Source organism: Pituophis catenifer, unplaced genomic scaffold (assembly GCF_029215685.1).
Source record: "Pituophis catenifer annectens isolate HBS135680 unplaced genomic scaffold, rPitCat1.0.hap2 SCAF_6, whole genome shotgun sequence".
NCBI lineage: Eukaryota > Metazoa > Chordata > Lepidosauria > Squamata > Colubridae > Pituophis > Pituophis catenifer.
In genome coordinates this window covers 21,457,893-21,483,695 of record NW_027256886.1, presented here as the reverse complement: position 1 = coordinate 21,483,695, position 25,803 = coordinate 21,457,893, and the positions used below count along the sequence as shown (strand labels likewise).

General features: G+C 35.5%; 1 protein-coding gene across 4 annotated transcripts in view; it reads left to right on the top strand.

The window, feature by feature from the left end:
* RSRC1 (arginine and serine rich coiled-coil 1) overlaps nucleotides 1–25,803 on the top strand; it is a 136,171-nt gene that overhangs the window by 75,532 nt on the left and 34,836 nt on the right. For all 4 annotated transcript variants that reach the window (XM_070945114.1, XM_070945113.1, XM_070945111.1 and 1 more), the window contains one exon: nucleotides 4,353–4,404. In XM_070945114.1, the coding sequence (XP_070801215.1) occupies nucleotides 4,353–4,404 (52 nt within the window). The remainder of the gene's footprint in view (nucleotides 1–4,352; nucleotides 4,405–25,803) is intronic.

Here is a 25,803-nt window from a genome sequence, read left to right as displayed (position 1 = left end):
AATCTGTTTTTTGTGGTGCTGTTTTTGATAGGTTGGACTGTTTTTTCCCTTTGTGTAAAAACAGATGCAAAAAAACGAGTTAAGTAGTTCTGCTTTCTCCCTGTTGCTTGTCACCTTCTTGCCACTTTCTCCCAGCAATTGGACCAATTGTTTCATTGACTTTTTTCTTGTTTTTAACATGTTAAAAGAAGCTTTTTTTGTTATTTTTTACTTTTGTCGCAAGCCTTTGTTTATTGTGAGCCTTAGCTTTCCTCACTTCATCTTTGCAGGCTCGGGCTATTTGCTGATATTCTGACATAGTTATATGCCCCTCTTCCCACTTTTTATATTTGTCCTTTTTGTCTTTCAATTTGTTGAGAGTTCTTTATGCAGCCATGCTGGTTTCTTTTGAGAGCTGTTATTTTTCTTCTTCATTGGTATTGTGTTAGACTGGGCTTTTATAATCTCACTTTTCAAAATTTCCCAAGCTTCTTGAGTTGTTTTCCCCTTGAGGTTTCTCATCCATGGAATCCTTCCCAAGCTCTCTCTAAATTTATTGAAATTAGCTCTCTTAAAGTCCAAAACTCTAGTTTGACTTTGTTCTACTACTTGTGCTTGCATAATGTTGAATTCCAATATGCATGATCACTTGTCCCCAAGGTTCCTGTAACTTCAACACCTTCTATCATTTCATCTCTGTTGGTGAGAATTAAGTCCAATATGGCTGATCCCCTTTTCCCTTCTCTACTCTTTGGGAAACGAAGTTGTCTGCTAGGTTTGTTAGGAACCTGTTGGATCTTCCACTTGGTGCAGAGTTTGTCTCCCAGTTGTTAAGAGAGGTGCTGATGTGAATGCATTGCTGAAAGATTGCTATCCCAACCTTCCCAGCTGTGATCATTAAACCATTGTGTGAGTTGTTAAACAAGTACAGAACCGGCTCAGATTCCTTTCTCCAGCCCAACTTGCAAACTCACCACCACCACTACCGTGTGCTAGAAAGTTAGAAAGACTTTCTAGCCAGGGCAGGAAGGGGAAGCAGCATGGTGCAATCGAGAAACAAAGCTGAGAGAGCTTCCTTGCTGTGGCACAGTGGTCACTTATCCTGCCCTCCTGAAATTAGAACGAAAGACTTTGCAATCTAAGAAGAACTTTGCAATCTAAGGAGGACACAGGGTCCAGTGCCCTGTGCTGAAAAAGGAAGCAGTTGCAATCTCCCCTGTTGGCTTCCCTGTTGACTTTGTGAGGAAACTGGCAGGGAAGTTTATAAACAGCGATCACATGATCATGGTGGGCTTGGCATCCTGTTGTAAATGCGAACAGATTGAGATTGGATTGCCAAAAGCTCAGATTCCAGTCATGTAACCATGAGGGCACTTCAATGGCCATAAAGTTAAGCACCAATGAATGGACGCTGAATGAATTATTGTAATCCAGGTAACTGAAATGTACATGACTTGAGTTGGGGAGAAGAATGCATGCTGAAACCTATATAACCTTATTAGATCAATAAGTGAAATTGGACTTTGGATAAGTAGGATAAGAAGAGAATTGATGTATTTGAACTTTAGTTTTGTAGAAGAATCCTGTGGTTTTTGACGAGAAAACAAACAAGCAAATCAAATCAAACTGAGCAAATCAACCCAGACTTATTACGTGAGGTGCAAATGACCAGGCTCAAACTAGCATACTTTAGCCATATTATGAAGATTTACCTTTCTGGAGATAGTTTCCCAGATGATTGGGAAAAAGCAAGAACAGAGGACACCAGCGGCAATGTGGAAGGAATCACTTACTGCATCAATGAATGCACCATCGGGAGACCTGAAATACCAGATTAGGGATAGGTCATCATAGAGAATATCTGTATGGTGCTAGAATTGACAATTACTTAATGGTAAAATCTATCATATGGACTTCATAGTTTATCTGCACAGAATTGGGCTGCTCTATGTAAAAATAAAAACATCGTACCATATTCTGATTGAGCAAAGAATTGGGAGTCACAAAATTAAAAATAGTAAATATGTTAGGGTTAGGGATATGGAGTTAAGAAAAAGAGCTAGAAAAGCTAAATACTGTAGGGCATGTACAGGATCTATTGGATTGAAGATTATATAGTCCTCATTTAATGATCTTAATTGAAACCAGACATTTCACTACTAAGCAAAGCAGTCACTAAGTGGAAAATCACATGATTACAGCTGTGCTTTCCATATATTCAGCTTCACACTTATGGCTTTTATTTTCCTCCTAACTATTTCCCGCTATGGAATTTTCAACTGCCTGCTTACTGTTTTGCACATACCAAAAGCAATGTGATTATGCTGTAATCTGAGACTGGGAGGAGAATTTAAACAAAATTCTCTGTAGCCCATTCTCTGTAATGGGCTAGAATTCTCACACACACTTGATTTTTTTCCCCATTCTTAAATAAATTAGGTGTGGGATACATTAGTATTTTCAGGCAAATTCTCTTATGGAGAATTTGTTGAATGCTCATTCATTCATTCATTCATTCCATTTATTGGCCGTCCATCTTACCACAGGTAAGATGGACATCCATCTTACCACAGGTAAAACATAAGATAAAAAGTTAAAATCAGACATTAAACCAAGAACACATGGGGAGGACGGGGGTGGAGTGGGAGGAAGGTGGGATCTGTTATTACTCAATCAACTACCTCCATTGTACTGTTCCCCCACTGGGGTCCCAAGCCAACTGGCAGAGCCACGTTTTAGGGCCATTATGAAATGATAGGATTGGGGCCAACCTCACAAGACAGGGACAAGATGTTCCAGAGGGCAGGAGCAACAACAGAGAAGGCCCACCTCTGCCAGCATGATTAGTACAGGCTGGACACAAGCCATCTCAGTCCCTTCCCATGACAAATACAGGTAGTCCTTGACTTACAACCATAATTGAGATAAAAAATTCTGTTGTTGAGTGAGTTTTGCCACATTTTTTGACCTTCCTTGCCACTGTTGTCAAGTGAATCACTACAGTTGTGAAGTTAGTAACTTGGTTGTTATGTGAATCTGGCTTCCCCATTGATTTGCTTGTCGAAAGATCTCAAAAGATGATCACATGTCAGAAATAAGGGCCAGTCATTAAGTGTCCAAATTTTGATCATGTGACCTTAGGGATGCTGCAATGTTTGTAGGTGTGAAAAAAGGTCATAAGTCACTTTTTTCAGTGCAGTTGTAAGTATGAACAGTCACTAACCAAAAGTTGTAAGTGGAGTAACCTGTACGATCCGTCAAAGATTTTTATGGGAAAGTGTAAAATATGCTCAGGGTCGAAAGAGACCAGATTGAGTGCTATAAGTATATACAGTATGTAGCTGTTGGATTACCAGTGGGAGAGATTAAGCAGATGAAATACAATACTTAAATGTATTGGTGTGCTTCCTCAGTTGCTATAATGTATAGATTTCCAACATTTCTTGTGGAGTATAAAAATTAGAAATATTTTGATATTAAAATTAAATTTCTCATAGTTACTTTTTTATTTGAGGGAAAAGTACTTGGATGAGGTACTTTGCTGTCATACTTTGCTTTATCGAAGTTTTAAACTATATTTCCCCAAAATATATCATATCTTGACTTATTTATGGTTTTATCAGTTTCTAGAAAGTTAAATGGTAGCATCATTGCAACCTTTGGCTTAATTTTTTTAAATACTTTTCATTGACAATTAATACCTGGAAAATTAATTACATATTGTTAATTGTAATATAAATGACTAGTCACAGTGTAATGCAAAACATTTTTTTACGGACTTAACAAACAAAAAACTATAGTTACAGTAAAACAAATGATAAAAAAATAAAACAATAGTAACAATAATTTAAATCACAAATGATTTAATTTAGAGCAACTATTTGGAGCTTAGTTTATATGTCATGTTACTTTCATATTTTAGACATGAAAGTTTTTGAATTAAAATGGATTTAAAATGGATTATGTATTTATTGGATTATATAAGGAAAACTGCTACATTTTGTAAAACTCTTTATTCATCCAATTTATTATTTCATTTATTTGCATATCTTACATGCCTTTAATTGCCTTTTTTGTATTTATATTTATATATTTTTGTATGTAAAACATGTTCATAATAAAATTGGTCTCTGTATATTTTACGTTTTAGAAGATTATTTTAGGAAATTCAAATTCTGAAACAAAAAAAAATTGTCAGAAAATTTGATCCCAGAACCTGAATAAAGTGGAACAGTACTGAATCACATATGTCTATTAATACATAACACAGTAAATTTGAGAACTATGTGTTGACATCAATCCACCCAGATTTCAACATTTAATTATTGCATAAATACATTATTTATCATCTGTATTGTTTTCTTTTTTTGCAGTCTGCTGCTGAGCAAGCCAAAGCTAGATTACAATTGGTCCTTGAAGCTGCTGGTGAGTAAGGCAATGAAAATATTATTTTTTTTTAAAAAAAGTAAGATAGGTTAATGTTTACTTCAACAGCCACATTACTTATGTTTATTATTGTTATATAGTTAATAAGCCAGCCCTTATATATTATTAATTACTGCATTTACAGTAGCTAGACAGGTGTAAGAATTCATTTGAAAAAAAGACCTAAAATTAGTACAAGATAAAAATCTTTGTCAAATCCAATACATTATTTGCTTTATTAAATTCCAATTTTATTTTAAAGTTCTGTTTGTTTCATCCAGATTTTTTTCTTTTAATTTTAGATTCATTGTTAACTTGAATCTCGTGATAAAATCATGGTTTAAGATATCCTGTTTTTCAGAATATTACAGATTCCATAAGTTTTATCCATTTGTATCAGATGCATAGTTTTTAAAGATTATTTCAGATTCTTGCAATCTTCTTATTAATGCATTTTTTTAAAAAAAAAACTCTTTAGAGTTTCATATTCTGGAATAAAATATGTGATGAGAAAATAAGTGTTATTCATAAAATTTTAAATAATATTATTTCCTTTTCTTTGGCTGCATGTTAACAAACATCTTCTAAAAACATGAAGGAAAAACATGAAGCTTATGTATTTTTAAAATATCCTATACAAAATGAAAATTATTCAAGCTGTTCCTTTCAGTATAAATGGAGGTAGATTTTCATCTGATACCAAATTATCTTAAAGAAAGAGGCAGGGGAGCTTTTGTGGGAGATTTGTTGAAATATTGAAAAGGAAGACCTAGCTTTTGGATTCATCCTAATAATTAAGAGTAATGATCAATACAAAGTGGTTTGTAAAGCTTTGGGAGTTAACACTTTGCTCTTTTCACTTCCATGTTTTCATATTTATTCTATATGTTCTTTTTTAATGATATCAAGCTACTGTAATATTTATTTATATTTTATTTATGAAGTATATTTGTAATAAAGTATTCATGTAGAAGGATGCTAGAATACAATATTTTCATTAATGATAAAAATTGAATTTGTGTCTCTGGTGTGTGTATATATATATAATTTTTATGTATTAATTATTATTAGCACTTTGGAGAGATCAGCAAAAATATTTGAATCCCAGAGAATGTATTAATAGTAATGTATTAATTAATAGTAATACATTTTTAAAATACATTTTAAGAGTATATTTTAAAGCATATTTTAAAGTATTATGTATATAAACAATATTATGTCTAATATTTCTCTTTATATTGGATTCAAAAGGACTTTTGAAATATACTTATGTACCCATTGTATATTACACTTTTGCCTTCAAAAAGTATTTTATATAAATCCCATGATGTTACATGTTGTTTGCACAGATTACATCATTCTTAACATTTTTTAATGTTCTTCGTAGTTTTCACTTTATTTGCAGACTATATATTTCTTTATACAGCTAGAGAAACTAACCAAATAATCTGGAAAGGAAGTAATTTTATATCCTTAAGAAGCCCCACTTTATCACTAATCATGATATATTTGGGTGACTTTATTTACTTATTTTTTCACTAGAATAAATAAGTATCACATTATTTTAATACAGTTTAACAATATCACAGCAATGTTCTCTCTTTGAGCAGATGTTAAGCAGGCAGTTCCTGAATGTTAATTCTGAGAGGGTGGTATGTTTAAGCCTATCTAAAGTATGTTGCATGTGGGCTTTCCAGGCTTAGTTACAATGCTCTCTCTCTTGGGAGAATTTTAAAGCTAAACCTCTTTCTTTTTGTCACTCTATATGGACTCTCTCAAGTCAGTATAAAGCAGATCATCCCTAGGCTAAAGCTCTTCAGCTTTTGTTATTGGGCTCTGTAGGCCTGTAATTAGGCCTCCTGGTAGGCCTTGCAGCCCAGTTAATGGTCATATGGAGTTTCTGTGAGGCAGACTGGCTTTGTATAAATCCTTCGTTGGAATATGTTTATGGGTCACTTCATACCAGGACCGTGTTTTGTCCTTGTGCCCTATAGGCTGACAAGGAACTGGTTCCCTTGACCATGGACAGCTCAGTTTGCTGCTCATAGTCTACTCAACTAATCCCCAGTGTAAACAGAGGATTTAGCGTAGCTTCTGTCACTTACAGTTGCCAAACCACTTGGGTGTCTGTGATTTCTTTTCCAGCATTAATTATTGAATGATGGAGAACAGTAAAAGGTTTCATGGTTGTTTGTACATTAAATATATCCTTCTTGTCTCAAATACTGACAAGACAGTATTCACAATATTAAATACTTCATCCCAGTAGAAATGCTGCTAGTTCAAAACATATTTGAGTAATCCATATTTTAACTGAATTTTTAAAATGTATACTTTGCAAACATATTTTATGTGAACATTTCCAAATAATTAGTTTGTGCTAATTGTATAAAAATGTTGTCCAAAATTTTCTACGCTGTAAAGATTCTTTTCAATTTATAAGAACAATTGCAGAAGTTGATTGATGTGTGTTTTCAAAGTCGTGAGTTGAAATGACTGTCTGATCTGCATGTGGAATCTGCATTTCAAACCTGTTTCTAAAAAAGCATGCAAAATACTATATTTTAAAGACAGAATTGTTGATGGCTTAAAGCAGGCTTCAAAATAGAGTTTTTAATATGACATTAGCAATATGTGATAAAAACTGATGGAAGAATTATTTATGTTTTATATGTAATGGAGTTGTTTGACAGCTTATCTGAATATTTAGCTGTTTAACTCATTAGGTTCTGATTATATAGCCGGTTTGTTCACTTAGCTGTGCATCACAATTATTTTAAAAAAAATTCTCTCTAAAGGAATTGGAGAGTAAAATACAAATATATTAATATTAGATATTGCAAATGCAGAACATTTTTTCTATGATTTTCTTCAACATTTCATTAGAGTGTGATAAATCTGTATTTGCTCAGTCTTATATGATAAGTGGTATACAGTCTGTGGGTCTAAGATGTTTCATGACAGATGTGGCTGAGGAGACCACATACATAGAATATATGATTTTAGTCTGGTGGAACTAATAGGATCATTCATTACTTTACAGATCTTTCCTTTTTTGTTTCTTTAATGAAAATTGTTTAGTTAAATAGGGCAGACTTTTAGCTCAGTGCTTAGTAACGGTGCAAAGCCAGTTTTAAGGCCAGCTGGAAAGAAATAAAATATTGCAAATATCCATTTAAATATTATATATCAGAAATGATTAATTTAAAAAAGAATAGTATGAGATTGCTTATATTTCTACAATATTGTTTTTAATATTAGCTCTATTTATATTCATAGGGCTACCTCTTATGTTTTCTTTGGAAGTAAAATTACCACAAATGGAGCGTGTGCAATATGCACCTCTTTCAGTAATTTACATTATGAAAATAATATAGCAATATAAAATGTATATCAATAATATTAATAATGTTCTATCAAGTCATTGGTTTATATTTAAAAGTTTGTATATGTATTGAGATTTTAAAATCTTCCCTCTAATTTCCAGTGAGTTTTTTTAGTGATACTAAAAAATTGTTGGAACAAGAAATTGGCAATATATTTTGGATGTTTTAGAAGAGAAAGTAATAGATCAGAGTTGAACTGTGATATTTTTGGTGCTCATTGAACTTGTTTGTTTTCTTGCAGACATTTCATTTCCCAACTAGAGAACATCATTAGTGTGACTTTGGAGTTTGTTGCATGTTTATATATAGTAGTGGGGATCATGTGAAGTAAAAAACATTTTTATCTCCCCTGTCTCCCTTTTAAGACATAATGGCTTCCCAAAAATAAATGTTTTGCCTATTTGAGTTGTAGCTGTCAAGTGCAAGAAATCAGATCCACATGTTTAGAGTTCAAGCTAACTACTTTATTGCAGCAGTCCCCAACCTTTCTGGCTCTGCGGACCGACAGTAGTGGCGTGGGGAGGGAGAGGAGATGGTTGCACCACTTGCACAAATGCAGCTTCGCGAGCTCACATGCTTGCCTGCTGCTTGCACAGCCTGGTTTCCAATGGGCCACAGCCCAGCACTGAGCATGGACCAGGGGTTGAGGACCTCTGCTTTATTGCATTCTGCCTATAATACAGGAATCTCCCAAGACTGCTTGCCTTCTCTTGGGAAGAAAACAGATAATGTCCCGTAGGCTAATTCTCCGCTTATTTATTTATTTATTTATTTATTTATTTATTTATTTATTTATTTATTTATTTATTTATTCTTTTTAGGAATAACTCAAAGCAGCAAACATACCTAATATTTTTTCCACCTCCTATTTTTCCCTCAACAACAACCTTGTGAGGCAGGTTGGGCTGACAGTCAGTGACTGGCCCAAAGTTTCCCAGCCAGCTTTCATGCCTAAAGCAGGATTAGAGCTCAAAGGCTTTTGTTTTCCAACTTGTACCTTAACCAAAATATCTAACAGGTGAAAAACAATCAGCATTTCTTCTTCTGAGCCGGTGTACAGCTCACGTAATTTGTTTGCTGATATAATTATTTCAATATTTCCTTGGTAGTTATGGCTATAGCACATGGATTCCTTAATTTTTCTTTCCACAAAAGTAACAGCGGAAAAAATTCCTCTGTTATTCAAGCAAGTGAAATCTCTATATAAGGGAAGAACTCAGCTTCAAAACAAATTTATTTTCAAGATATATGAAGAGGGAAGGGGAGTTGAGAGAAAAGCAGTCAAAAATGGTTTAATCTGAGAAGTTATTCCTTTCTACATGCTTTTGTCTCGTTCCTTGACAAATTGGCAAGAGGTTAAGGTGACACAAAGCAGCAGTAGCTTGGGTTTGTGGAATCAAGTTATAATGACCAGCCATGATTAAAGCAATCTAAGAGCTATAAACATGTTCAAACTGTGTTTTCTTTATCAAATCATAACAGCAGAATGTAGATGATGCTAAACAATATGGTCTATTAGAGTACACTTAGAAGACAATGACAAATTCAGAACTTTTCCAATCAAACTAAAATGTATTTCCTACATTTTCAACTAAATTTGGCAACTTTCTACTCTAGAATATTCTGTCCCAATAAATATACATGCATGACTCACATATTTGTGTGTGTGTGTGTGTGTGTGTGTGTGTGTGTAATTCTCCCAGAAATCATATTGTTTAAAATACGTTTTAAAATAAGGTATCTGCTTAAAAAATTAGTAGATCCCTGTCTGCAGATGCAAACTATTCTTTCTCTCTCTCCCTGACTCCTTCCCTCTCTCTGTTACGCACACACATCCCACACCGATGCAAAATTACATACACATACACACAAGCAAATTTTTTATATTAAAAACAGCAGGCTACCTTTAAGTATCAGCAAAGTATGGGATTTGAACTTTATGTATCAGGCTAGAGCTATTTATGACATAAAACATCCACATCAAGGATGTCATCTAGAATTTACATACATACTTCAGAGATAGTAATGTTGTTTTGAAATATTTAGTGAGAGTTAAAGAATAAAAATGGAAACAGTTTGCAGAATAGCTTCTCCTTTTCTTTTTCATTGAGTAGGATGGGGAGGCAGATAAGAAAAAAAGGAATTATTAGTGCCATTTTGTTACCAAATCTTGGGATGCTGGAGGACTAAAATTGGGGTGGCTCTGGCAATGAGTTACCTATGCCTCATTTTCTCATCTTTTCAATTTACATTAGATCACTTGAAAAATTTCTACATTGTTGGAATATATATAAGATGAGGCATAGGTAACTTATTTTGTTAATAAACTCATCAAGCTTGTTAATGTAAGATGAAATCTCTTGAATTTTCTGTTCTGTTTTGTCCAAGATTCCCTAGCAACTGAGAACTTGTTTAGCAATAAGGATGAAATGTCCATTTGTATCTTATCTGCCATACATACAACCACATTGTCCTTTCTTAGAACAGACTCCAAGAATTCTCTTACATATACTTGTGCCATTTCCTTGCTGCCCTTCCAAGCATACTCCTTGCACATCCCACTGAAGGTCAAATGTAGAGATATCCCACCCTTTGCAATGACCGTAAGCCTGGACATGGTAAGTTCCTGCATGTGGGCTATAAAATATGCTGGATTGTTGCCTCCTCTCCTTACTACCACCATTTCTCATGAACCAGACCAATCGTCATAGAAAGAACTTGTAGGTGGGCTAATTTACACTGTAATAAAATGTAATTATAACAGTGTAAAAAAAAAAGATTGTTATTGCCTGTATAGTTTCCTAAAAGTTATTAAACATTTTCTACTTCCTTGATAACCTCTAGAAAAAAACCAGTAACATCTGTTTTCAAAACTATATGTAAAAGGCAAGATGCTGCATCCTTCATTCCCAAAGAAATAAATAACTTATATGCAAAAATCTATGTTTCCTACCATTTGGAAAGAAGAGTAAAAAAAAATGGTTGCAAGTTAGGTTACATGCAGTCACAGAGAGGACTGCAGAAGAACCTTCATTTTGCTTCTTCAGTGTAATCAGTCAACTAACAGAGTAAACATTCCAACATTTCTTTTTCTTTTTTTTTCTTTCTTTTTTTGCAATTTGAAGAAGTGGTAGAAATTACTGATATATTTGGTAAGAACGGATTCTTAGAATGACAAATGAGAAGCAATAGGTACCGATTTTAGAAGAACAGTGCTGGTAGAGGAAAAGAAAAGAGGGTTGTTTTTTTAAGGGAACCAATTTTGTACTTGGAAAATGAAGAAAATAAACTTTCTTAGGATAAAGAGCCCACCCGGATGATCAAACAAATCTTCCTTTTTCTTCAGAAAGAGAAAGGATAGAAAAGAAATGAATTAGGCAACATTTTGGTTAATTGGCAAGACACCCTTTCATGTATACAATATCCATTTTGTTCATGAGGATAAGCAAATAAAGTATACAAAACACACATTCTCAGTTTTCTCACATATGCATCATCTTCATCCAAGCCTCCTATACATACAGACACATATACACAGATACAGTGTCTTTTTTTTTACTCCACCCCAATCTTTGCTGTGGAAAAAGGAATCTATTTTGCTCCTATGAGGGCAAAAACATAATTTGTGAAACAGTTGGCACTCTTAGACTAGCAATCACCTGTTCTGCCATCACCTCCTCCCAACACAAGTTTCCTCCCCACTCATGATCCATATAACTCCACCCCTGCCAGGCAGACAACCAACCAAATTACTATGGTTGGTCACATAGCCAGATGTTTAGACTGGATTTGGCATTTTTGTCCATCTATCAAGTCCTTCCCAAGGACCTGAGATAGGGAGACATTGTTTAATGATATTAAAGGTATTGTCACAGGATGTAAGCTGTTCCAAGGAAAGTTGCCTTTTGTAATTGACTGATAGGGATTTTGTCAAGATGTTTAGGTGAGCCCCACATGGTTTTAAATTGCTCTCAAGGCAATCACTGTTGTTACTATCTTTGCTTTTTTTTTTTTTTTGCCACAGTTGTTTTACTTCTATTTGCAGTGTTTATCTCCATTTTTTCCCCTTCTATTGTCTTCAAATATTACAGTGCCCACAATCCAATTGTTAAGTCCAGGATTTGGTGTGGCGGATGCTAGTCAGTTTGAAGTCTATAGTCCCAGAACACTTGAGCTTCTTCATTTTCTGTTCCTACCAATTCTTGCTTGTAGGCAAGTAATATTTCTTGCAGATATTCCATTGCACCTTTTTGGCTCTTTTTCATGCCAAAACCCATATTTTTCCCAATGAAATTACAAATACTTATTAGTATTAGTATTAGTATTAGTATTAGTATTAGTATTAGTATTAGTATTAGTATTAGTATTAGTATTAGTATTAGTATTAGTATTAGTATTAGAAACTGCAGCTGACCATCCATGTTTGCTCTTGGAAGAAAATTTTGGGTCTGATTAATACTTGAATGGGAGACCCCTGGCCAGTACTGGAATGCAGACTAGTCTGGAAGTTGAAAGAAAGAAGTACAAATAAATTATGTACTGCTACCAAGAAGATTACATGGATGTCTCTATGAAGTCACAATGAACCAAATTCAATTAAGTGAGACTTTTAAAGGAGCAAGCCAAATCAGTTAGCCCATGCTTTTCAAGTAAATTAGGGTTTTGTAGCAGTAAGGGGCTTGCTGGTGTCTCTTGATTGCTTTCATGGCCTATAGAGTTGAAGGCAACAGCTGATTGATTGATTGATTGATTGATTGATTGATTGATTGATTCTAAGAAAATGCAAAATATTATGTGCCCTTCAAACAGCTAACCAGCTCATCATTAAATGAACTTGAAAGTGAAAATTCGTGTCCCAGGATCCAATCTAGGTCGGTCACCAGTACCAGAGGTTTAGTCTTCTGAACTTTTGGACTCATGCTGGAGCCCATCCTTAGGAAAATTCTCTCTGGCAGAGTATGTACTTTGGGCTATTCTGTGTCTGGTATTTGTATGTGTTGTATGTGGCTTCATCATTTATTATTTTATTTTATTTTATTGCCTGTTGGCTGAATAACATACAGGCAAGGATAGGGGTGATTATTAAGAAGAAAGGAAAAGTTTGCCAATTGAAGAACAGTAGCTGTGATAGAAACCTAAATAAAGGTCAAGTTGGATGTCCTGGCTATAAAAAAATCAGTGTGGGAGAGTAAGTGTTTTGTGCAGATGCTGGTATATTATGTGGGTATATTGCAAAGACCTATCTCTTGGGTTTATGGTGCACTTTTAGGAAGACATTCATTTGCTGCAACAACTTCCCCCTTTGAGCTTTCTTGTCAACCAAGATAAATTACTTTCCTTTTTAGTCTTTTGGTAACTGGCTTTTACTGTCCGTAATCCTTATAACAACTTTATATAATATTCTATAAGGATGTTATCATTAACCCTTTGTTATAGATAGACTCTCAGAAAGACTATCTAGTAAATTATTAGAATAGTGAAATTCAAATTGAGGATTTGCTGATTGGTATCTTCATTTCCTAGTCAGTATGCTTAGATGTCAGCTCTATCAAATAGGCAATTTTGTACATAATAATCTAAATCAGCAAGCCTCTTATGCTACAATTACCAGCCTGTTATTCCTGAACAGATGTGATACTATACAGCAAGCACTAAAAATATCAGAAATTATACCAATAGATGGAAGATTTTGTTGTTCATCATGCAAATGATAATGTAACCCCACAGAAACATTAATTTGTTCATTCCATATTTTGATTCATTATGAAGCAAAGAACTTCATCTCTGTTACTATGGTTAACAACATACAACGTTTTGAAACAATACAGTGAACTCATTGATTTCTCTCTTGGTATTACCAGACTCTCCAGCACACCATATTTAAGACTTCATTATTTTAGCAAAAGGTTATAAATACCTGGTAAAGTTAATAGCAAATCAAGTTTAGGCTCTTAAAAATACTGGGCATTACACATTCTCAACCACACATTTATATACAAATTAAAAAGAATTACAATATGTATCATTGTAGGATATGAACTAAGGCTAATATTTCTATATGACTCTCAGAGAGTTCCAAAAGGACTGTATTAATTTGGTGAAGAATATGCAATTGTCCTGGCAAGAGAAAAAATGAAAGCCAAAGGAGGCTCAAAATTAAAGATATTGATAGCAAAACCATCACCAAAACCAGACATTTATTTTATTTTATTTATTTACTTTATTCATATTTATATGCCGCCCTTGTCCCGAAGGACTCAGGGCGGCTCACAACAATAAAACAACAAAACAAATTAATGCTAAAATAATCCAATTAAAATCCCCAACAGTTAAAACTAAAAACTCCCAGCAGATCAGGAGATTTGCTGAAAAAGACATGTCTTCAGGCCATCGCGGAAAGAGCGGAGGCTGGGGGCCGTCCAGAGCTCAGTGGGTAATTCATTCCAGAGGGTCGGTGCGGCCACAGAGAACACCCTCATCCTGGGCGCCACCAGCCGACATTGTCTGGCCGATGGCACCCGGAGGAGGGCAGCCCTATGTGAACGCACTGGGCAGTGGGAGGCCGGTAGGAGGTGATCCTGTAAGTACCCTGGGCCCATGCCATGTACATGAGAAAGGCATGTTTATACTAGTTGGATGAGAAAGGTAAAACACTGCATTTGTTTAGAGGGAGTATTATTGTGTTCTTGATGACAGCTGGAAATATTTGGTTAATGGGCCTGGACATAATTTATGGACTCCTGTAATGTTGGCCTGCAGATGTTGGACTCAGACTCTGAGCAACCTCAATAAACATAGCCAATAATGAAGAATACTAGGACTTTCACATCTGGAGATCAACAGGCTCCCCACTTGCTTATATGATATGGGCTTTAAATATTCTAAAGCATTTTTATTGAGAAATAAATATGAATTAAAATGTAAACCTTAACATTCAATGCTCAAATCTTTCTTAATGGGTCCATATGTCCTATGAGTGTTTTTTTAAACCAGAAAATTGGTTACTGGGAAACCACAATTTCATAATGATCTCCAGCTAGTAGTTCTGGGTCAAAATATTTTACAATGGTTTTACTGAAACCATTTCCAATAATATTTGGAATTTATATTTCAAATATACACGTTTACACTATTATGGTTTTCACAGCTTTTGGTTTATGTTTATGCATTTTCATGATCAATAATCTGTATTAATTTCTCAGTTTAACAAAAAAGCTTTTAACTCAATTGTATTATAGTTATTGAAACAATATTTATTGCCACTTTATTAAATAGGAAAGTGTATGCCATTTTTCTAGTTTCATTTGCTTATATTTTCTTTAATCCAAATGAATGAAATTAGAATAAACAGTTTTGGAGTCATCTGTAATCATGAGCTGATTAATGGAGTTTGGTTTCCTAGCCATTATTCATTCATGAACACCTGATATCTTTCTCATAAACAAATTGTGTTTGTCCAAATTAAGAAATTAAATGAAGCATTTGATGAGTTTATGATTGACCCTTCTAAGTTGGAACCCATTTGTCAATGTCATTATCTTACAAAACTGTTTGACAAATGTGCTGTCTAAGGAGCATGTGGATTTATTATGATTTCTGATTAATGCATGCTGCAAGCCAAATTATGAGATTGTAATAATTTTTATTCTCATTTTAACAGTCAGTGAAGATTTTCATCCCTGATAAAATGCATTTACCTCCCTGCAGATTTATAGTTGATTATACGAATCAACTATAGCTTTAAGAATATATTTAAATATAGTGCTTCATCTTTTAATATTACTTTTTCTAAAATGTTCATACTACTAATTGGTTTTTAATTATTCTTATTTTAACCGCTACCAGATAATAATGTATATTTCTATAATTATATAAAAAGGGAACTAGAATTTCATATTAAATTAATAAAATTAATATTGTCAATGTTCTTTTCACAGAAAAGCACAGTATTTTTAACTCATGGTTGTCAATATTTAGTAAGATACATTTTGGTGGGGGTTTTTTTGTTTTTAGATTTTCACTTAAAAACACCTTAGTGAGTCAGAACAAAAATCTATCTAATCTATCATTCTGGCCAGACAATCTGACGATCAAATGTAGAGGATTTGATCACACAATCTGCCCTGCTTTCCAATGACACTCAATATGCACAGAAAATATGGGGGGAGGAAAATTAACATTGCTCCTAAATAGAAAATCACTTGTTGGTTTTGAGTGAGAAAAATAACAGACAATTTAGGTCATTCCTTGTTTGGGTTATGGAATATATTTTGCATGACTGATGGTAATAATAAAAGTAATTATTTTTTGCATATATGTTAGGTTTTTGCATATATGTAATGTTATGCTGCTTAACTGGATGCAATACAGTCCTACTGAATTCTTCTGAGGCACTCAGAGAATGTACACAGATAACTTTCAATTTACTACTGCAATTTGGACTGGAATTTCAGTTGTAAGTTGTGATGATTGTAAAGCAAGGCACCAACATGACCAAATTTAATTTTATGACCATATTTATATTGTTAACTAAGTGAATCATGGAGTTGTAAGTCTGAATCCATTCTCCAAGAAGGTTGCTTTTTGTTGGAAACTGGCAAAAATAATCACAAATTGCATCACATGATTGTGGGGCATTGCAACCAGTTGTAAATGTAAGCTGGTTACCAAATTTCCTAAAGTGTTCAAGTGCCCAAATGTCGCAGCGGGTGGGGGGGGAGGTAGGCACAACATTTTAATATGGCCAGAAGTATTTACGAGCCGCAAAAGCACCCTTCCCAAGACCATCACAATTTAAGCAACTGGTTATTAGTCAATGGCTACCTATAGATGGTTTAACAATCTCCAAATCAGATATTATAGAAATCAACCTAGTACTCTTCATTGTAATGAAAACTGTGTCCAAAATGGGTCTCATTATGTTCTCTAAAACATACATAGATGGACAGCTGATGGATTATTCAGAAAGAAATTGCTGTTATGCTTGGAATTTCAAAGGAACATGTGGGTTACAGTATCAATGTCCTTCAGTGCTGGAAGATTTGTAAAACATGAGTTCCTTGCATGTTTACAGCAGAGATTAAAATTTCAAGAACTGAAATTTTCCAGAAAGTGTTGTCATGCTATGAGAATTAAGGTGAGGTATTTTTTCACAGCAATGTGAAAACCAGCAAAACATGGGTTTATCATTATGTCTCAGAAACAAATCATAAGTCTAAGGAATATAATCACCAAGATTCACCAGCCTTCCTCCTCCCTCTCCCAAATAAAACCAAGGCTTTAGTAGACAAACTCACGTTTATAGATTTTGGGAATGCAGGTGATCTTATTCATATGGCTTCCTTTGTAGCCATATGTAGCCTTTGTATCACTACCAAGTAAAATACCTACACTGCAACATTCATAACTTTGAAACAACAATTAATCATTTGGAACAAAAAGGAACTTTTGCTGTAGCATGACAATGTTAGGCCTCACATGGCACCCAAAGAAGTGGTGAAATCTAAAATTTGTTACTACCGATTCTGTGGGCGTGGCTTGGGGGGGTAATGTGACTGGATGGGCATGGCCAATTTTTTTTTTTACTTTTAAACCCATTTTTTTTTTTCTTTTAAAAGCCTCTGCCAATCAGGCAACTCAGCTTGGATCGTCAGAGGCTTTTAAAAGCATTTTTTCTACAGTCTCTGAAGAGGTTGTAGAAAAATGTTTTTAAAAGCCTTTGATGATCCCAGCTGAGCCGCACGATCATCAGAGGCTTTTTTTTTAACTTTTAACTTTTAAAAGCATTTTTCGGTGGAAGAGGTGGTAGAAAAAATGCTTTTAAATTTTTTATTTACCCTTTATTCTTGTATTAAATTGGTTGGGCGGTTTGAACTTTTTGTCATTTATTAATTGAGGCTTGGGCGTTCTTTCAGAAAGATGGCGGATTCGGCTATGTCTTCTGACATTGAGCAAGACGCCTAGACCACTATCTCCCAAACCTTCAGGAAAAAGGAAGGCTAAGACCAACTCAGTAGAGCGGTCAGCCTCATCCAAAGCCAAGTCCACTAAAAGGGCTATTGGAATTGATAAGGATGCAGTTCGCAGACACAATGCTTTAGAATGCCAGTTCAATAAGGCAAAACGCATACCTCAACCAGAGCCTTCCCCTGCTTTGCCTTCTGAGGCTACTGTGGGCCCACAGTCTGCTCCTCCCAGTTCAGATCCTCAAGGGCCTGAGATTGTGGCTTGGCCGCAGGGCGACTTTATTATTGTTCCTCAGGGACATGATTTAACCTATATGCACGGGGAACCCGTGCTACCGTCTTCTATACCTAACCACCTAGACGAACAGGTTCAGGAGGATGATTGTCAAGAAGAATTTGAGTTCTCTGAGGATGAGGAGATGCTGCTGGATCAACCGGCCTTTCCGGGATTATTTAGACCTTCCTTATTTAAATCACTTCTTCATAAGCTAAGGTGGCCACGAACATGGGGAAAGAGCTGGATCCAGCTTCTCGGTCCCAAGAACAGACCAACATTAATGATACTTTATTCATGTTACCTAAGCCTGACCATGATTTTGTCCCTTGCCCAGATCTCTTCTACAGGTGATTCAGCGACCATGGGACCAACCTGGGTCTCTTTCAGGTCCTAACGGGCATGACAAAAAGATGTATTGCTCAGCTCCCGAGCTGGATGCCTTGCTACAATTACCATCGGTGGACGAACCTGCCGCTAGTCTCACCTCATCGTCTATTCTGGCAGGTGATGTAGGGGAAGGTCTTAAGATGGAAGATAAACGAGCTGAGATGTCCTCTTGAAAAACGCACCAGGCGGCAGCCTGGGCCATTCGGGTGGCGACCTTGGCCTCGTTTTTTAACAGGGCGTCGCTGATCTGGCTTCACCAGTTACAAGATAGGTTGCCCCTGGAGGAGGCTAGGCTTCATCAGGATGTGACTAAACTGGTGGCAGCAGCTGAATATTCAGCCGATGCTTCCCTAGACGCGACGAAGTTTGCCTCCCGAGCACTAGCATCCACCGTGACGTCCCGGCGGCTCTTGTGGCTTCGTCATTGGACAGCCGACATGAAGTCCAAATGGAGACTTACCTCTGCTCCCTATAAGGGATCTTCTCTTTTTGGGGCAGCTCTAGATCCTGTTTTGGTTGAGGGCCGTGATAAAAAGAAAGTGCTATGTGTTTATATTTTTTAAAATATAATAACATGTCAATTATTAACTACATTGTCCCTAAAAACAGTAAAGTGTATCAATAAGGAAAATATATTTGTCCTCCCCCTCCTCATTCCATGATAATTCCAGAGGAAATACTTGCTACTTAGACAGCTTCAGTATTTTAAACTTTTCCATTTTTTGCCTTGGTTAAATCTAAAACATGCCTTTAAGCCATATGCTATTGTTACTTTAAAGTCTTTACTTTAAAAAAAAACAAAAAACGATAAAATTAGCTGTACTCTCCAGCAGATAAATTTGCTAAATTCAGCTGTGGTAGGTGATTATTGCCAGGTTGCAGCAGAATAAAGCCTAAAGCATCATATTAACTGTGCTATTTATATGGATCTTAATACACTATGAATAAAAGCCTCAATTACTAAGCACTTTTGAGTCCTGACGAGGCAGTCCCATGCTGTTAATGGTATCTTTATAACCCTTTTAACTTCTTGTTTTCTCTGACAGAGCTGAACAGTAACAGCAGTGGATTTGCCTTTGGCAAATGAAAACTCATTTTGAGACAATAATAATTATTTACTATTTAGATAGATGGCAGTAAAATTTCTCTGAATGAGATTTCCCTGAGAAAATACAAACTGATTAAATTATGTTCTTTAATGGAGTGGTGAAGCATGTAGTACTTGAAATAATGAGGTTGATGTTTCCCATCCTTTTTCATTGTAAAAGTAAACAGTTTTTAAGTTATCTAAATGATGCATTTAATTTAAAATCTTATTCTTGGTATTGCTTAATATTTTAGATTTCCGTAAAAATACACATTGTGAAAAGTTGCAAAAAGCAATTCTTTTTTAATAGTTTATTTAGTTATGGATTGGATTAGATTGGATTTTACATAGCTAGTTCATCCTTATTGGAAGGAATATAGATAAAAACACTGATTCATTAAATGAATATAAACATATGTGCTTTTGAAAAAAAAATGTGAATGCAAAATGCACAGTTTCATTGTTGAATAGAATTTGCTGAACTAGTCTATGATTTATAACTTGAAGTAACTTAAAGAAAAACATTTGTTTTATGTATTTGCTTATAGTACAAGAAGACAGCATTGTATATTTGATGCTAATGCTAAGAACTTCATAAAGAAATGGTCACTATGTAATCCTCCAGATGTTGGCAAATCTCAATTTTTAGCATTTTCTGACACTGACTGTGCTGCTGAAACACCTGGGAAATGAAGTTTAGTGATATATGGAGCACTGAAATGTAATCTTATAAGCATTCTTTTATACAAACTAAAGGACTATTTTATTTTACTATTGTATATAGCCGTGATGGCGAACCTGTGGCACACGTGCCACAGGTGGCACATGGAGCCATATTAGTGGGCATGGCAGCTCAGCTCTGGGGCGCATGCGCGCGCCTGCCAGCTGATTTTCAGGCCTTCTGGGCCCACCAGAAGTAGGGAGGCTGTTTCCTGCCTCTGAAGGGCCTGGGGCGGGGGAAGGCCCGTTTTTCTTTCTTACCTGGCTCCAGATCCTCTCTATTTATCTGGGAAGGGCGAAAACAGCCTTCCCCACTCCCTTGGAGGCCCTATGGAGGCTGAAAGAGCCCATTTCCCGACTTCCGGTGGGACAGGAAGTGATGTTGTTTGTGTCCCCAGCCTCCAGAGACTCCTAGAGAGGCTCCTAGAGACTCCTAGAGAGGCTCCTAGAAACTCCTAGAGAGGCTCTGGAGGCTGGGGACAGCAAAAAATGTCACTTCCTGTCCCGCCGGGAGTTGGGAAATGGGCCATTTCAGGCCTTTGGAGGGCCTCCGAGAGAATGAGAAAGGCTGTTTTCGCCCTTCCCAGATAAATAGAGAGGATCTGGAACCAGGTCAGAAAGAAAAACGGGCCTACCAGGCCATCATGTGCCAGGAGCAGAGGGTGTTGCGCGCGCGCGGGTATGAGCGTGCGTGACCCTCCTCCGCCCCCCCCCCTCAAGGCACGCAATGGCAAAAAGGTTAGCCATCACTGGTATATAGTTTAGAACAGTATTTGCATTAATGGAACTAGCAGAATTTATAACTGTAAATTATAAAATAGCTAGTAAATCTGCTTATTTTACTTTGAATGATTCTTTCTTGAATAGATCATGTTTAATATAAAGGTGTTTGACAACTTTTATATGGAAACAACAGATGAACATGGTTTCAATCCTGCTGTAAATTAGCCAACAGGCTAGTCTTTATATGAATGAGCTATACCATAAGTTGATGCCATTTAGAATTAAGTAATGAAAATTACTTGAAGGAAAAGGAAATGACAAATGAGAAGGGCATATTTCTGCTATAAAAAAGTCAGAATCTCAAAACAATAGTAGTAGTTAAAAGATGAGTTATTATGTGAATGTGACAGAAAGTATATAGGTTTATTATACTTATGACTGCAAATGACTGTGAATCAGATAATCATTCTGTTGCACAAGTATTTGTGACTCCATTCTTGAGACATTTATTTCATACAAATATACAATTTACAATATTAAATGTATAATTGATGATCTGGATAGCAACAATTAACAGGTGTGGTAAAAGCTGGAAATTAAATGAAAATATATTCAAAATTCATACTAGGATTTAAATGTTATACAGTATTGTTTTTGAATGTTTTCTAGAATATTGACTTTCACTGATTGGTTTTGTAGTTTTAAATATTATTATTATAATCTGCCCAAAGTTGGGTAGTGGGCTATAAGGAAATCATGTATAGTAAAATGCAATAAAACTCTTCACTGTAACGCTTAGTTTATATACACAAGCCTTAATTTGCTACTGTGTAACTATTTTTTATCTAGTGAAATAATACAGTAGTTATTGTGGAAGATAGTAGCAATTATTTTGGTAAAAATGATAGCTAATCAATCTTTTACCATTTCTAAAAATAATATTTCACCTGTGATATTAATATCCAACAGCAAGAAACATTGGAGAAAATTGTTATGATGAAATCATTAAAACTACCTGTTAACCTCTACAGCCCTCACTCATGGCTTTTAATTTACTATTTATAAAGAGATTTAAGGGATCAATAGGAAGATCTGTTGGCAATATTAAATTTAATTAGAGTAATCAAAAACTATGCTCAGAGCATGAAAACTGCCAGGGAGAGCTTCAGAAAGAAAGTGGTGTCAGTATAACCTCTTTTACTTGTCCATAAACACTAACCTAAGAAAGTCCCAAATGGGGCACGTAGTTGGTTATTTCACTGACTTTGATCTGTTTTGGGGGGCAGGTTTTTTTCCCATACTACCACTGATCAATGATTTCCTTTCAGCACAGATGTAATTAAACAGTTCTGCCCAGTTTGTGTTCTGTTGTCTGGAAATTTATTATTCTGGGGGTATAAAGAAGATCGATAGGTTGCAGTAGCCTTGTTTTAAACAGTTCAGAAGGGATCCTACTGACAGGGTAAGGTGTAGGGCAAGACAAGCAGGAAACAGCTTCAGGACACAAGCAAGATGTTTACCTTGTACTTTAAACTTGTCTAGTCACAGCACATCCTGCTTGGCCATTAGTATTTGTTATTCTATTTTTTCCTCAATGTTTTAAAACTGATCGTTTGCATTGTTATATTAATACATTAATGTTTGCCTTTATAAATATATATTTTATAAAAGTAAGCTGTTATGAAATACAGGTAGTCCTTGATTTACTACCACAATTGAGACTGGAATTTCCATTGCTAAGCGATGTGAGCTTAAAGCATGATGTCAAGAGTCCATGTCACTTAGCAATGGCAACCACAGCAGTCCTGGTTGCTATCATAACTCCAGATGCATGGGAAGTGGAAGGTGTCCCATGTAACGGATGTGTGGGTGCTGCAGAGGGGGAGGGTGTTTTATTTGGACAGAGCAGGAGAGTCACAAAGGATGGAAATAATGTTGATATCCATTCCAAAGAAAAGCTAGATGAGACAGTGTCAAGAATCATATTTCATTTATTACACACATTAATCTGCATGTTTGGAATAGACAGACTTTAGGAAACTACCATCTGAAGGCTTGTGGCTCTCTCTGTTAAGGATATATCTTTTTCAGCAGACCAGTGGTTATTAATTACTGAATTCATAATCTGCTTTTTTATGGTTTACTATGACTCCTATGAGTCAGCAACTGAATAGAGAGTCAATCACCAAAGCAGATCAGGGAGCAGGTGAGGACAGACTCAGATAATGAGGAGCCTGATCCTGGCAGGGTACCTAGCCCCAGGATATGCAGAAATTTCAAAGCCCAGAGTAAAGGCTTTTCAGGAAGCAAAGATAATGCCCCTACTATAGCCACACATGCAGCTGGGGCTGCTGAGGAGCTGCCTCCAGGACCTTGCTTTCTATTGAAATAACTCTTCAAAAATTGACCAGCATTTCCCTAGACTTGTTCCATTCTCAGACTTAGATTGGCTTGTAGAATGTTGGTGTTTGAATCCTCAATTAACACAGACCACAGAAACCAGTTGTTTCTCAACCATTGCCTCATTGGCTGTCCACCATCTAACTCTGCCTCTTGTTTCTAAGAGCTATGACTGGACAGGGTTCTCTGGTTTTCTGCCCTTGGATTCTTGAAGGAATGGCTTTCACCTGTACTTGCTCCCTAGCTAGGAGGCAAGATCTTACTTTCCCTGTGTTTTTTCTGAGCATTCACTGGGTAGTGAATCAAAAACTCAACCTATTTCTTAGCTGTTGCAATTCAAATTCCATCATTAAATTAATTGCAATTTGCTATTGTGAGATTGCTCAGTCTAGAACAGATCATATTCCCCTGAGAAATGATGGTCAGGGTTACTACTAATAAGATTAAGCAACAGTGAAAAAAGATATGACTCATTCAAATTAGCAGATGGCAAACTTATACACAAACATTATGCTTAACTATTCAAGTAAAATAAAACATAATATTTTAAATTGTTCAAAAGTCTAAATTATAAAGATTTGCACAATAGCAAACTCAGATGTAGTACATAATACTTTACATGTTTTAATCAGTTGGGTAAATCAGAAAAGGTGCTACCAAACAATTTTTGGCTGTTATATGTCTTTTATCTTCTGTAAAAGATAAAACTTGTGCTATGTAAGAGGCAAACTTACTATGTAAGTTTCAAACAAGGACATTTCAAGTAAGTGTAGAGAGAAATAGAAATACAGTATATAATTTCACATTTGCTTTTCTAGTCTTTTTAAAAAGAAAAATTGGCTACTTTACATATGTTAAGATAATTAATATGAGTTATATTTTGCATATTTTCCTTTAGTCTTAATTTTAGATCTTCAGACTTTATATTTTATTCTAGGAATGTCAAACTCAAAGCCTGCAGTTCTATTCAGACTCTTCCACATTTCCACACTTATTACAGGTAGTCCTCGACTTATAGCCACAATTGACCCCAAAATTTCTGTTGCTAAGCAGGACAGTTGTTAAATGAGTTTTGCTCTATTTTAAGACCTTTCTTGCCACAGTTATTAAGTGAATCATTGCAATTGTAAGTAAGTAGTATGATGTTAAGTGAAACTGGCTTCCCCACTGACTTTGCTTGTCAGAAGGTTGCAAAAGCTGATTACATGACCCTGGGACCCTGCAACGGTCTTAAATATGAGTCAGTTGCCAAATGACTAAATATTGATCACATCACCATGGGGATGCTGCAATGGTCATAAGTCACTTTTTTCAGTACCATTGTAACTTTGAATGGTCTCTAAATGAACTGTGTAATTTGAGGACTGCCTCTATTTCTTTTGAATCTCTCCATTTTCTTCTGATTTAGACTTCTCTATTTAACCCTCCCCAATTTTGTCTGTTGTATCTGTGTAGCTGCTTTTCTTTCTTAATTCTCTACAACAGGGGTGTCAAACTCATGTCGTCATGGCGCTGTCACATGGCATATCAAGATTTTTCCCCCTTTGCTAAACTGGGCATGGGCGTGGCCAGCATGTGGTATATCCAGGTTGCGGCTGCAAGTTTGACAGTCCTGATCTACAATAATCTATTCAACTGGAATTTGTTTCCGAATGTGTTTAAATATATCCTTTTCTGCTTAAATCTTAAATTATAATCATTCAATTTATTCATGACTGAATTCACTGATTCTCTTAATCACTTGTTTCCCTTGCTTTGACAGTAACCTCTTTTAGTCTTATTTTTTCTAGAGGATGTAGTCATGGACATTCAGTTCTTCAAACGCTTTTATTTTCTAAAATGCCTGTGAATGATCTAATAGCATCTTACCTATCTGTTGTAGTGATTATACTAAGATTCTTAGCATTATGTGTGTATCTGTATGTGTTTCTTGTTGTGTGTATTTGTTAGGATAATGCACAATAACTTTCTTTGAAAGGGATTTTTGTCCAATCTTTTGAATGCCGAAGACCTTCTTAATTAATAATACTATATTTAGTATTATTTAGTATACTATTTAGTATATTATTATATTTAGTATACACCAAATGGTGTATTTTAAAAAAGAAAGAACCACCTTAGCTGTAGTTAATGTAAAAGAAGCAAACACATTCTTTGCTATCTTGCCTTTTGAATGTGGAAGACAGATCTTTACTTCGGGGTTATCTTCCTACAGGTAAATAGGAGACACACACACACACACACACACACACACACACACACACACACCAGCTGTGCAGTGCTTCAAATTTGATTTCTGAATATTGCTTTGGAGTGGACAGGAATATGAAAAGTGCTTGTCTGCAATACTGCAGTAATGTGATTCTGGAGAAAGACATAACTACTTCATGGTGATGCAGAGAGATGCTAGATCTACATACCTGTGTACTCTGAGATATTATTTGGAAATCAGAT